At 42.0% G+C, this 9,931-nt stretch overlaps 3 protein-coding genes across 3 annotated transcripts; 1 reads left to right on the top strand and 2 right to left on the bottom strand.

Moving 5' to 3' along the window:
• Window positions 1–273: 273 nt before the first annotated feature.
• LOC132259947 (small integral membrane protein 12-A) lies at window positions 274–781 on the bottom strand. Its single transcript, XM_059757791.1, has 2 exons — window positions 524–781; window positions 274–455 (listed from the first exon to the last, which is right to left on the bottom strand). The coding sequence occupies exons 1-2, from the start codon at window positions 651–653 to the stop codon at window positions 325–327; spliced, it is 261 nt and encodes an 86-aa protein (XP_059613774.1). The 5' UTR covers window positions 654–781; the 3' UTR covers window positions 274–324.
• Window positions 782–2,965: 2,184 nt separating this feature from the next.
• Window positions 2,966–4,756, top strand: LOC132259133 (nucleolin-like). The gene is made up of 3 exons (XM_059756684.1): window positions 2,966–3,044; window positions 3,324–3,846; window positions 4,096–4,756. Exons 1-3 carry the CDS (start codon window positions 2,966–2,968, stop codon window positions 4,754–4,756), a joined length of 1,263 nt encoding a protein of 420 aa, XP_059612667.1.
• Window positions 4,757–4,773: 17 nt separating this feature from the next.
• LOC132259811 (chaoptin-like) lies at window positions 4,774–6,795 on the bottom strand. The gene is made up of 2 exons (XM_059757594.1): window positions 5,368–6,795; window positions 4,774–5,244 (listed from the first exon to the last, which is right to left on the bottom strand). Exons 1-2 carry the CDS (start codon window positions 6,763–6,765, stop codon window positions 4,981–4,983), a joined length of 1,662 nt encoding a protein of 553 aa, XP_059613577.1. The 5' UTR covers window positions 6,766–6,795; the 3' UTR covers window positions 4,774–4,980.
• Window positions 6,796–9,931: the final 3,136 nt, after the last annotated feature.

Below are 9,931 nucleotides of genomic sequence, written 5' to 3'. Positions count from 1 at the left end.
ACCGAATTACTTCTATCGCACTTCATCTCACGACAGCTTATCTCACGGTTTGAGATTAATGTGACTACAAATTCGGCGATAAGTCCTTAAATTCCGGCTAATATGCGAAGATCAGCTCTCAAGGAAGGCTTGATAATGTGATGGAAGGAATAAATGGGCCTCGAAGGTGCGTTTGAGGGATGAAAAGGAGGGCAGATATTGCGAGTGATTAAAATAAATATCCTCTTAAGGGGCTTTTCAAGAGTGCAAAATTAGGATGTATTCCTTCCGCGCTTCTATACAGTATCCTTTTATTACGCTATATACACAATATCAGGGCGCAATTTATTTACGTAATGACGGTGATAAATTCCTCTCAAGAACATCCTCACGCAGTCGGAGTTTTTCCACATTTTCCGCATTTTGCAGCCTCCCGTCGTCAGTCAGGCGCTCGGCGCGGTTCTCTTGGATGGACTCTGGAAAAGCGGGAAAGTCAGTGTAGTCACACTCGCTCGTAAATTGCCCATCGCGGCGCCCAATTTACTGCTGTACGGCGTGTATTTGTCCGACAGAAGGTTCTCCAAATTGTAGCCCACGAAGCCGATGACAGCTGCGACCGGCAGCGTGATGTACACAGCGTTCGAGCGCAAGAATCCCAGCACAACAGGCCACATCGCGTTTGTGGAGGACCAGGGGGTGGATGAGGTTCGCCGAGGGTGGCTTTGCAGTGGGAAAAGCGTGTAAATTTGCCTCAAAATATCACACCGACTTTATCACTTGTGCACTGCTAGAAATAAACATGTCATTTTAGTGACGGCGCATGTCGTAAAATGTCATGTGGCGCTGTTTGGCGGAGCTTTTAAATTCTGAAATTATACGTTTGCGCGATAAGATGAGAAGCAACGAGTGGAGAAGCTCATATGAGATGTTTTAGAGAAAAATACACAAATATGGCACTTGACTGACTGGAAAATATTGATCACAATCGTGTACAGTAAATAACACGATAAGCCAATAATTTCTGTTTGAACTTTCATTGGGGCGAGTCACAGCAAAAGACCCACTTTCCAGCCCCTTTCGGCAAGGCCATCTCTTAACTTTGAAGTTCGGGCATTGCTTGGCGTCTTCCGTCGCATGGATCGCGATGCTTTCTTTTCTTCCACGCGTGTCGCACAATTGCCACGGCAGACGGAGTGAAAGTTAAGAAGTTTCTGGACCAAAATGTGTGCCGCCGTGTTGTGCAATGTCTCTTAGTCAATATTTAGTGAGATTGTCGCGCAAATAGTCAGCGCTCGAGTGCATCCGTTTTGGGTGTGATCGGATGAATTTCAATTTCATGCTCTTTAGCACCAAAACCCAAATTTCATCGGCGCATGGATCATGAATATGGAGGAGATGATCTTGGGTGCTTTGCAATCGGTCACAGGATCCGAATTGCAATCATGGGAAATTGAGTGAAAACTCTCTCGCGCGACGCCCACCTGAACTTGTCCACATGGTGAAATGCGCGCGCTGATGAAGAGCGAGAAGTCTTGTTATGCCGCCACTGTTTCATGACCTCTTTTCCACTCGACGAGCCACTGAACGCGTGAGTCTCGCGCTCATCTTCGCTCTGACCAGTGCGAGAGAGTGAGGAAAAGAAGTGCACTGTGAAAAGTGGCGCGCAATCTCTATCGCCATTGAAGTTTACGGAGATTTACAATGTATTTATTTTAATTCCCATTCTCATAAGGGTTTTTAAATACACATTGAAAACAGGCCAATAAAATGTCTTCAAATTATCCTTCGGCGAATAAAAGTAACTGAAATCTAATGAATTTACAGAAGCGCATTGCAGCAATTTCTGGCGCAACGATCAAGAACCCTTAATCGTACTTGAGAAATAACACTAGATGTCACTACTGGACAAAAGCAAAGGAATTTGTGGATTACTTACTCATCTAACTGCTGTAGAATTGGTTTAAGACAAGAATTGTGCCTTTCCGTCCCGTTTTTAGCAGTGCACTCGGCGTCGTTTTACCGTAAAGCCCCACTCAGGTGTAGTCTCAGAAAACTCGCGGAGTTGAGACGACCGGAATTCAATGTGGAGCACTATTCCAAATCAAGACGTTGATCGGAAAGCAACGATCGAAGCGCGCGCGCATCTTGAAGCCACTGTAGCTTTCGAGAGAAAATTATCAGTGAGAAAGTGTCTCTTATCATTGGATTTTCTGCCCTTCAACAAAGGTGAGTGTCATGCTGAAGTCTTCACTGTGTAAACTTGATTCTCGGTCTCCCGTGGGTGGCATAAAAAAGTGATGCAAGAGAAGTGACTCAATGGAGAAATGCTCCACTGAGGATGCACTCAATATCCGCCTAAATGAACTTCAATTCTCACCTGATATGCAGAACAATAATTGTGCTTCAATTTGCGCTCCAGTGCTCGCATATTGGCGCAGCCACTGTAAAATTAATGGTGTCAGTGATGCAGTGTCTTGCTATCCAATTGATTCACCTGAGATTCTGGGAGAAATCACTTTGAGCGCCCTAAATTTCCATCGGACAATCAAGTGAATGACCCCATTTGAACTCTTCCGCCTCTCCTAAGCGACTTAGCGTCAAATTTTAATACTCTTCCTAAGCGTGGAGATTTTACAGCCTCTCAATAAAATCTGTTCATCTGGGTGAGAAAGATTTTTATTGCAAAAATTTCTTTTGCCAGCAAAAAAGGTCTGAATCTTTGCCGTTCAATTGAACGCCTCACTTGCTTCGACATTCTCCTTCCTGGCTGCTCAACTAGAGTAATGGTGTAGAAGTTTAATTGTGGGGTTTTTTGGCCTTAGCAGATATTGCAAGAAAGTGGAGAAAATGCTCCATTGACTTGAGAATCGCTTTAGAAGAAGTAGAGAGAATATTGAGTGGCACACATTTGCGGCTTAAGTCGCGTTCTGCTTGGAAGTTGGGTTGAATTTGCAATATTTTCTCTTATCTTTTTAAGGCTGTTACAATGAAGCTGTCTTTTCTTCTGGAGTTGTTGCTGATCTTCATCATAATCGCCTTCGCAGCGTCGAAGCCCATTGATTCAGGTGAGGAATTTTATAAATTCAGAGTCTCTAAAAGATTCATTATATATTCAGAATCTTTCGTATTCTAAATAATGACTTTAGGCGGAATATGAAGGATATTTCTGATTCTGAATCCTTTCAGCTGTGCTTTTTCATACAACATCAGTATTTCTGATCTCTTTTCCTATGAAACACACAAATTTGTTTAACTAACACAGTGAAATTGCTTTATTTTGGCACCTAAAATCTTCATCTTTGACTGTTCAAAGAAATTAATTGCAATTCTGACTTCTTTTCCAGAAGGTCGGGCTGTTAAGCATGGGATCAAGAAAGTCGGTCTGAGACAGCAAGTTCAGGCGTCCACAGCGAGTCCAGTTGCCGCCGTTGCTGAGGACGACGATGACGACGATGATGAGGATGAATTTGGCTTGGATGATGACGACAGTGACGAAGATGACGATGATGACATCCTTGGATTCGGCGATGACGATGACGAAGATGAGGAGGAAGAGGATGTCTCGTCGGACGGCGTTCGTGATCCCGAAGAGGGCGACGAAGAGGACTTGGATGGCGATGAATTGGGCATTCTGGGCGATGACATCTTCGACATCTTCGAGGATGACGACGAGCCGCCAGTGAAGAAGCCAGCAGCTGTGGCTCCAGCAGCCGAAGTGGCGCCAGCGGCTCCGGTGATCGCGCCCTCGGCCGTCGTTGAGGCTGTAGAAGTCGCAGAATCTGCCATTGTAGTTCCCGGCGCTCCCGCCAAGTCCACCAAACTAAAGAAGAAGCCCGGCCTGAGGAAGCCCATTAAGCCAGAACCCAGGTAAAAGCTGCACAGCATGAATCGCGTTCAAATCAATGGCTAACACACTTACTTTCGAATGAAACACATGAATCGAACATATTTGCATGCATTTAGCGAGAGTTTGGACATAATTTAACATATTTTTCGCACAGAGAAGATAAGAAACTAGTGATTTTTCTTCACTTTCTCTACGGATGAATAAATTGGTTGAGAAAGTGTGTTTTGGCGGAATTTTGAAGACTACAAAGAACTTTTCTTTTCTTCCAGTGTCGAGGAGAGCAGCCACGGTGACGACACGTACAAATTGCCTCACACGGCGGTTCTTCTGGCCCAATCCATGGCCAATGATGGCAACCGAGTGCCGGAGTTCAAGCCATTCATCCAGACCACGAAGCAGGAGGTGCACGATGAGGACGAGCCCGCGGAGGCTTTCAAGAGCGAGCCCGTGAAGGAGGAGAGTGAGAAAGAGGCCTCAACGGAGAACGCCAAGGAGGCTTCCACCACACTTCCCGAGGAGATCAGCGAGTCCTCCAAAGAGAACAAGATGCCCGAGAAGAAGGTGACGAAGAAGAAGGACGAGGGCATCATCGAGGTCATGACGTCATTCCTAGACGACGACGATGACGATGATGACGAGGACGAGGATGAGTATCTGACCAAAAAGGTGGAGAAGCACGAGGAGGAGGACGAAGAGGAGGATGATGAGGAGGACGAGTCCAAAGAAGAGGAGTTGGAAGAGGAGGAGGAGGAGGAGAATGCCGAGCGTGAAGAGGAGGAGGAAGATTCTCCGGATGCCAATGAAACGGAGGACAATTCAGTGAATGAGAGCACAATTGCGAGCCAGAAGAAGGATAAGAATGAGTTTGGCATTGACTCAATTGGCGAATCCCTCGGTCTGTCCAGACGACTGAGAATAAAGCGAAATTAACATAGCTTATAGTCTCCTAGCATTAACTATAGTCGTTAAAGTAATTTATTTATTGTATTTTCGCCTCTATTTATTTATTTATTCCACCCCTCACCTTTCCACACTGCTGCGAATAAAGTCTGGAACATCTCATCATGATATTTTTGTTAGGCAATGATTTTGTACTTAAAGTGTTGAATAAGATGAGATTTTATTACTAAAAATTGTGTGGCTTCTTATTTGCACTATTCGTAATCATCCAAGAGGAGAATATCTTGGAATTTGTTGTCGTTGAAGAGGTGCCAATAGTCCTTGACGAAGTCCTTGCCAACATCCGTTCGACATCCCTGATCGTTCACGATGCAGGCTGGCTTCACACCTGCTTTCACTTTCTCATCGTAGACTTTGAGATTGAAGGACTTTCCCTGCGCCCAAACATGCAACAATTCCAGACAATCACACTGGAAAGGATTGTTCTCCACATTAAGCAGTTGGATTTTGTTTAGCATCTAAAGAAAGGGAGAGAAATCGATGAATATTTCAATATTTAATCAAGAACAAAGGAGGAAATATTGCGATTTCCAATTATAATTTCTCATAATTTCTAAATCATAAGAAATTACAAAACCCACACTGTTGCTTTCTTCAATTTCATTAGTTTGTGGATTCCATCCGGGGATATAGAAGTGTGCCATGTTGTTTCCATTCAGGAGAAGCCAAGAAAGTGGCGTTTGATCGAATGAATTCGGTGAGAGTTCGTAGATGAAGTTGTTGCTGAGATCGAGAGTGTGCAAGTTTATCATCTTCTCAAAAGCCCCAGAAGCTATCGAATGGATCTCATTGTTGGCCAGATAAAGATTGATCGTCTTGCCGAGCCATTTGAATGTATTCCTGCCGATCCTTTTGATCTGATTGTATGTCAAATCAACGGAAATGAGCTTCAGATCATCACTTCGAGACTCAAAAAGCTTCGCGGATCGAAGCAAATTGCTCCTCAAGCTCACACTCTCCGCATTCGGCAAAGAGTCATGAATAAAGAAAGGGTCAATTGAGTGAATGTTGCAGAAATTGCACACGAGTTCCGTGAGACTCCCAAGAGACGATCGCGGCGTCATTTCAAAGACTTTATTAAAGCTGAGATGAAGCGATGAGTGATTAACGAACTTTAACGCGATGTTCTCAATTGTCTTCAGCAGATTGTAGTTCAAGTCTATGTAAATCAAATTGAGGCTGGGAAGAGAGACTGAATACAAGAGATTGTGTGATAAATAGATATTCTGCAGCTTTGGTGCATTGCTCAGCATGTCTTCGTTCAACACATTCAAGTGATTTCCAGTCAAGTACAAATGCTTCAAGTTCGGCAGATTCAAATGCGCTTTCGTGAAGTTTTTCACACAATTATAGGAAAGATCCAAACTCTGCAGCGTTCGACTTTCAATGCCAAACCGCCAAATGTCGTTCTTCTCGAGATCCAACACTTCAAGCTTAGGCAAATACTGAACTTCAGATTTAATGTAGAACGACGTGAGCCTGTTGTTTCCCAGCATGAGCATTCTTAAGTCCCCCATTCGCACACTGTTGAGATCAATGTCCAAGATTTGATTGCTGTCCAAATTCAAGCTGCGCACTCGCACTTGATCAGACTGCTTGAAAGCATCCAGAGAGATTGATGTCAGATTGTTTCTGCTCAGATTCACTGTTTCCAAGCTCTTCATTCCTCTGAAACAATCCACATTCAAGCTCATGACGCCCGAATTGGACAAATCGAAGTGCTGCACTTTCGTCAACTGCTCAAAAGTCGGTCCGCCGCACAGGAACATCTCAGGCACAGTATTCCTGTCACTGGGCGTTTCTGGGAAGTTCACGTGCACAATTTTCCACTTTTCCGCATGGGGAAATCTCAAAAGATGATCGAAAGAGTTGCAGGAAACACTAAATTCACTGTCTTCCTTGCAAGAATTGCAGAAAACATCATTAATCAAGACACCTAAAGCAAAATGCAGCCAGAAAATTATCCTTTTCGGCCACATTTTTAGAGTTCTTTCCTTGAGAGCTGAAAATCGACTGAGATGAGCTGCTCGGAATTGCAAATCCGAGATAATTGCGGTAAAAAGTGTATAACCTTTTAGACATTTTGGCCACGATGATAAGATAATTATGAATGGACAGCAGCCTGAAGTATATAATGGAAACAATGAAGAACCTTTAAAAGGTTTCAGTCTACTTGTTTATTATTTTATTGTGTACATTTCATCATCTGTATACTGAACTTGCTTAATATAATATATAATACTAAATCACTCTACTGTTGTTACAAAAAGCGTTCGTAGTGTTTGGCATAAATTAATTCGACAGAAGGGCTCAAACTATTTCCAATATAGAGACCTGAGAGATAGGAAGCAGTACATTTTCCTGCATTTCCCGCAAAAGTCTTCACCATCTCAAATATTGCATGACAATGTTTGCTCAAGCTTATCTTTTTCCCAAGTTTCTGAGCTATTTTGATGGCATTTGAGTGAATAAAATCCTTTGCCAAGTTGATGAACACTTCAAATGCCTCCTTAGTCAACGTTAGAGCGATTTTGGTTAGAACATCTTGAAGAAAGTCAGTGCAGATGTTCGTGAAGAAGGTCGTGAGTTCAGCCAAAGCCCAAGAAACCCAATCATAAGGAGTATTGCCAGGATTTATTACGATATAGTCAAACATCTTCAGGTTTAATCGCTGCAAAAAAACACAGAATTTGTGCGTGATTAATAAATGTTCAATTATTTACCATAAATTCTACTTGTGAATGAACTTGATAAAATAGCTTCCGACTTTCACTAAAAACAGCTTGAGACCAACTATGCCTTATTAAATATTCTTACTTCTTTTATAGTAAGATATTATCGTGTAGCGGAAATTGTTTGGTCATAAGAATTTATCATCTGTTTCGTATAATTGTGATTACCCAGAAAAAAAAGTATGATTATGAGTGACTTCTTTTAGTTCTCCTTATTTCAGTAAAAATTTGTAATATTCTCAGAAAATAGTTCTGATAAAAAATTTTGATATTTTAATAAAAACAATAATTTATTCAGTGGATTCCCAAAAAACCAGTCGCGGGTTTTGATTTTGGAAGCGTTATGAGTTCGCCCTCGAGACGTCCACTTTAGGGCTTGTTCAGGACTTTGAAATTTGTCTAGCTCAGGCGTAATTGTGCCTCGGCTCAATCACATGTACGCATTTTTCTCAATTTTTCCTATTTTCACGCATCGACGTGGCATTACTAGGACTTCTGAAACATTAAAATGCGCGAGCAAACATTTTTGTGCCATTTGCGAGCAGAAACCGCAGAAAAAATGCCACAATCGAACCACCAGCGAATCCAACATCCAAGCCATTCAAACGTTCTAATCTAAGACGCTTAGAATGCTTGCCAAGGCGGAGTGGTACATCACCAACGAAGTCTTTCATCGTGACCTAATTGTGAAATCTGTTCGCGAGGAGATTGAGCGCTGTAGTCAGATTTGACTGACAAAACATGAATGTCACCCCAACGTATTGGCTGCCCATTTGCCTGGAAAGAGGCGATCTGCACGTTTGAAATGCAATGACCCTAGTGACCTACCCGTCATGCGGTCATTAACATCCCAGAGTTAAATTTGCTGGTAACTTTATGTGTCCCTTATGAGTCTATTCATTGGTTTATACTTATTCCTACCCGTAAAATCAACTGTGTCAAATATCGCTAAATGTCTCTAAGACAGATTGTTATTGTATTTCGCAAGATAGTGAAAAAAAATAGATAAACGTATAAAGTCGTTACACAAGCGTCGAAACATATAGCGCGGTGATGCCATCTCTCTTAAAAAACCTTTTCCATCAAGCAGGCATTAAATTACCAACAATGGTTCTTGCTTTTTGATGATTCTTGGATAGCTGAACACCCATTGGGTTTAGAGTAAACCCCGTATAGGAAAGTTTATAATTGGTTCTAGTTGCGGAGGAGCCCGAAAATGCATTTTTCTGTCGCGCAAACTATTGTTTTTTTTTCATTGTTGGAAGTGAATTTGATTTAAACGACCTTTGCGAACATAATCTCTACGATATCTTATCGATTCCCATGCAAAATAAGCTTCTTGCAAGATTCTTAACACTTCCAAATAGATTTTCCTCCTCATAATCTACGAAAAAGTTTGTAAGAATAAGTTCTTTTCTGATTTTTTCTTATAAATAGAAGAAATAAGTGAAGGTAGTGTTGGAAGTGTTGACTTTTTTGTGGGACACTGCGAAAGTATTAAAAGTGTCAGGAGTCCACCATACAAACTTGGAAGTGGTGTACAGATTTCAGGCAAATTATCCCCCCCTTGGTTTTTTTTCAGTCAGACTGGCCAAAATTTGCGTGAAAATGGCAGAGAGCGTGCAGCTGTCATTTTTCTTTGTGTATGATGAGGCGGATTGAAAAGGTGAAAAAGACCAATATCTCGACTCGGGGGTATCAGACATAACACTCGAGTTATTTTATTTATTATCACACTTTCATATTTCACTTTTTAGTAAATTGAAAATCATTTACCTTTGCAGAAATCCCGAAGAAATCACTGACAAAATCACAAAAAACCCCGGAGAAACCACTCACACTGCACACGCAAAGGAAGGCAGCGAAATATTGAAGAAAAGTGTGGCTTGAAAATATGGCTGACTCTTTCGCGCATCGTTTGCGTATAGACCGCCCAATGCGCTCAAGATGACCCATTGGTCGTTAGGCATAAGTCTATGTTATGTACTAGTCTCAGTCTTATATAGACTTGGGATCGGTCTGTCTACAACTCTTCAATACATGCATATGAGACGCCGAATGGAGTTAGCAAATGTCAAGGCAAATTTTCTTAAAATGTTATTAAATATTCGCACCTGCGAGCTATCGTGTTGAATACTTTCTGATCTGAGAATATGATATATTAACTTTGAATAATTCAAAAATAAGTAGAAGAGTTTTCAATTTTTTTGCTCAGTCATACATTTTATAATCAAGATGCCCTTCATCGCATGATCCCTCTTTCTCGCTCAAGTCTCGCTCCTCTCGCTCGCTGAAGTCATCAACGTGGCGCCACACGCGCCACCATCTTGAACTCATTGCGAGAAAATCACATGAAAACTTTTGGGCTTAATATGCAATGATTTGGAGCCACTGGCATCGATTTATCGAGTTC

Source organism: Phlebotomus argentipes, unplaced genomic scaffold, assembly GCF_947086385.1.
Source record: "Phlebotomus argentipes unplaced genomic scaffold, Phlebotomus argentipes genome assembly scaffold_18, whole genome shotgun sequence".
NCBI lineage: Eukaryota > Metazoa > Arthropoda > Insecta > Diptera > Psychodidae > Phlebotomus > Phlebotomus argentipes.
The sequence above is the reverse complement of the archived record's forward strand: the minus strand, read 5'-3'. Positions and strand labels throughout refer to the sequence as shown.

Coding starts and splice junctions, on each gene's coding strand:
- LOC132259133 (XM_059756684.1), top strand. CDS start 2,966: ATGAAGCTGTCTTTTCTTCTGGAGTTGTTGCTGATCTTCATCATAATC. Junction 3,045..3,323: donor GTCGAAGCCCATTGATTCAG/GTGAGGAATTTT, acceptor CTTCTTTTCCAG/AAGGTCGGGCTGTTAAGCAT. Junction 3,847..4,095: donor CCCATTAAGCCAGAACCCAG/GTAAAAGCTGCA, acceptor CTTTTCTTCCAG/TGTCGAGGAGAGCAGCCACG.
- LOC132259811 (XM_059757594.1), bottom strand. CDS start 6,765: ATGTGGCCGAAAAGGATAATTTTCTGGCTGCATTTTGCTTTAGGTGTC. Junction 5,245..5,367: donor AAATTGAAGAAAGCAACAGT/GTGGGTTTTGTA, acceptor CCCTTTCTTTAG/ATGCTAAACAAAATCCAACT.
- LOC132259947 (XM_059757791.1), bottom strand. CDS start 653: ATGTGGCCTGTTGTGCTGGGATTCTTGCGCTCGAACGCTGTGTACATC. Junction 456..523: donor CAAATACACGCCGTACAGCA/GTAAATTGGGCG, acceptor CCGCTTTTCCAG/AGTCCATCCAAGAGAACCGC.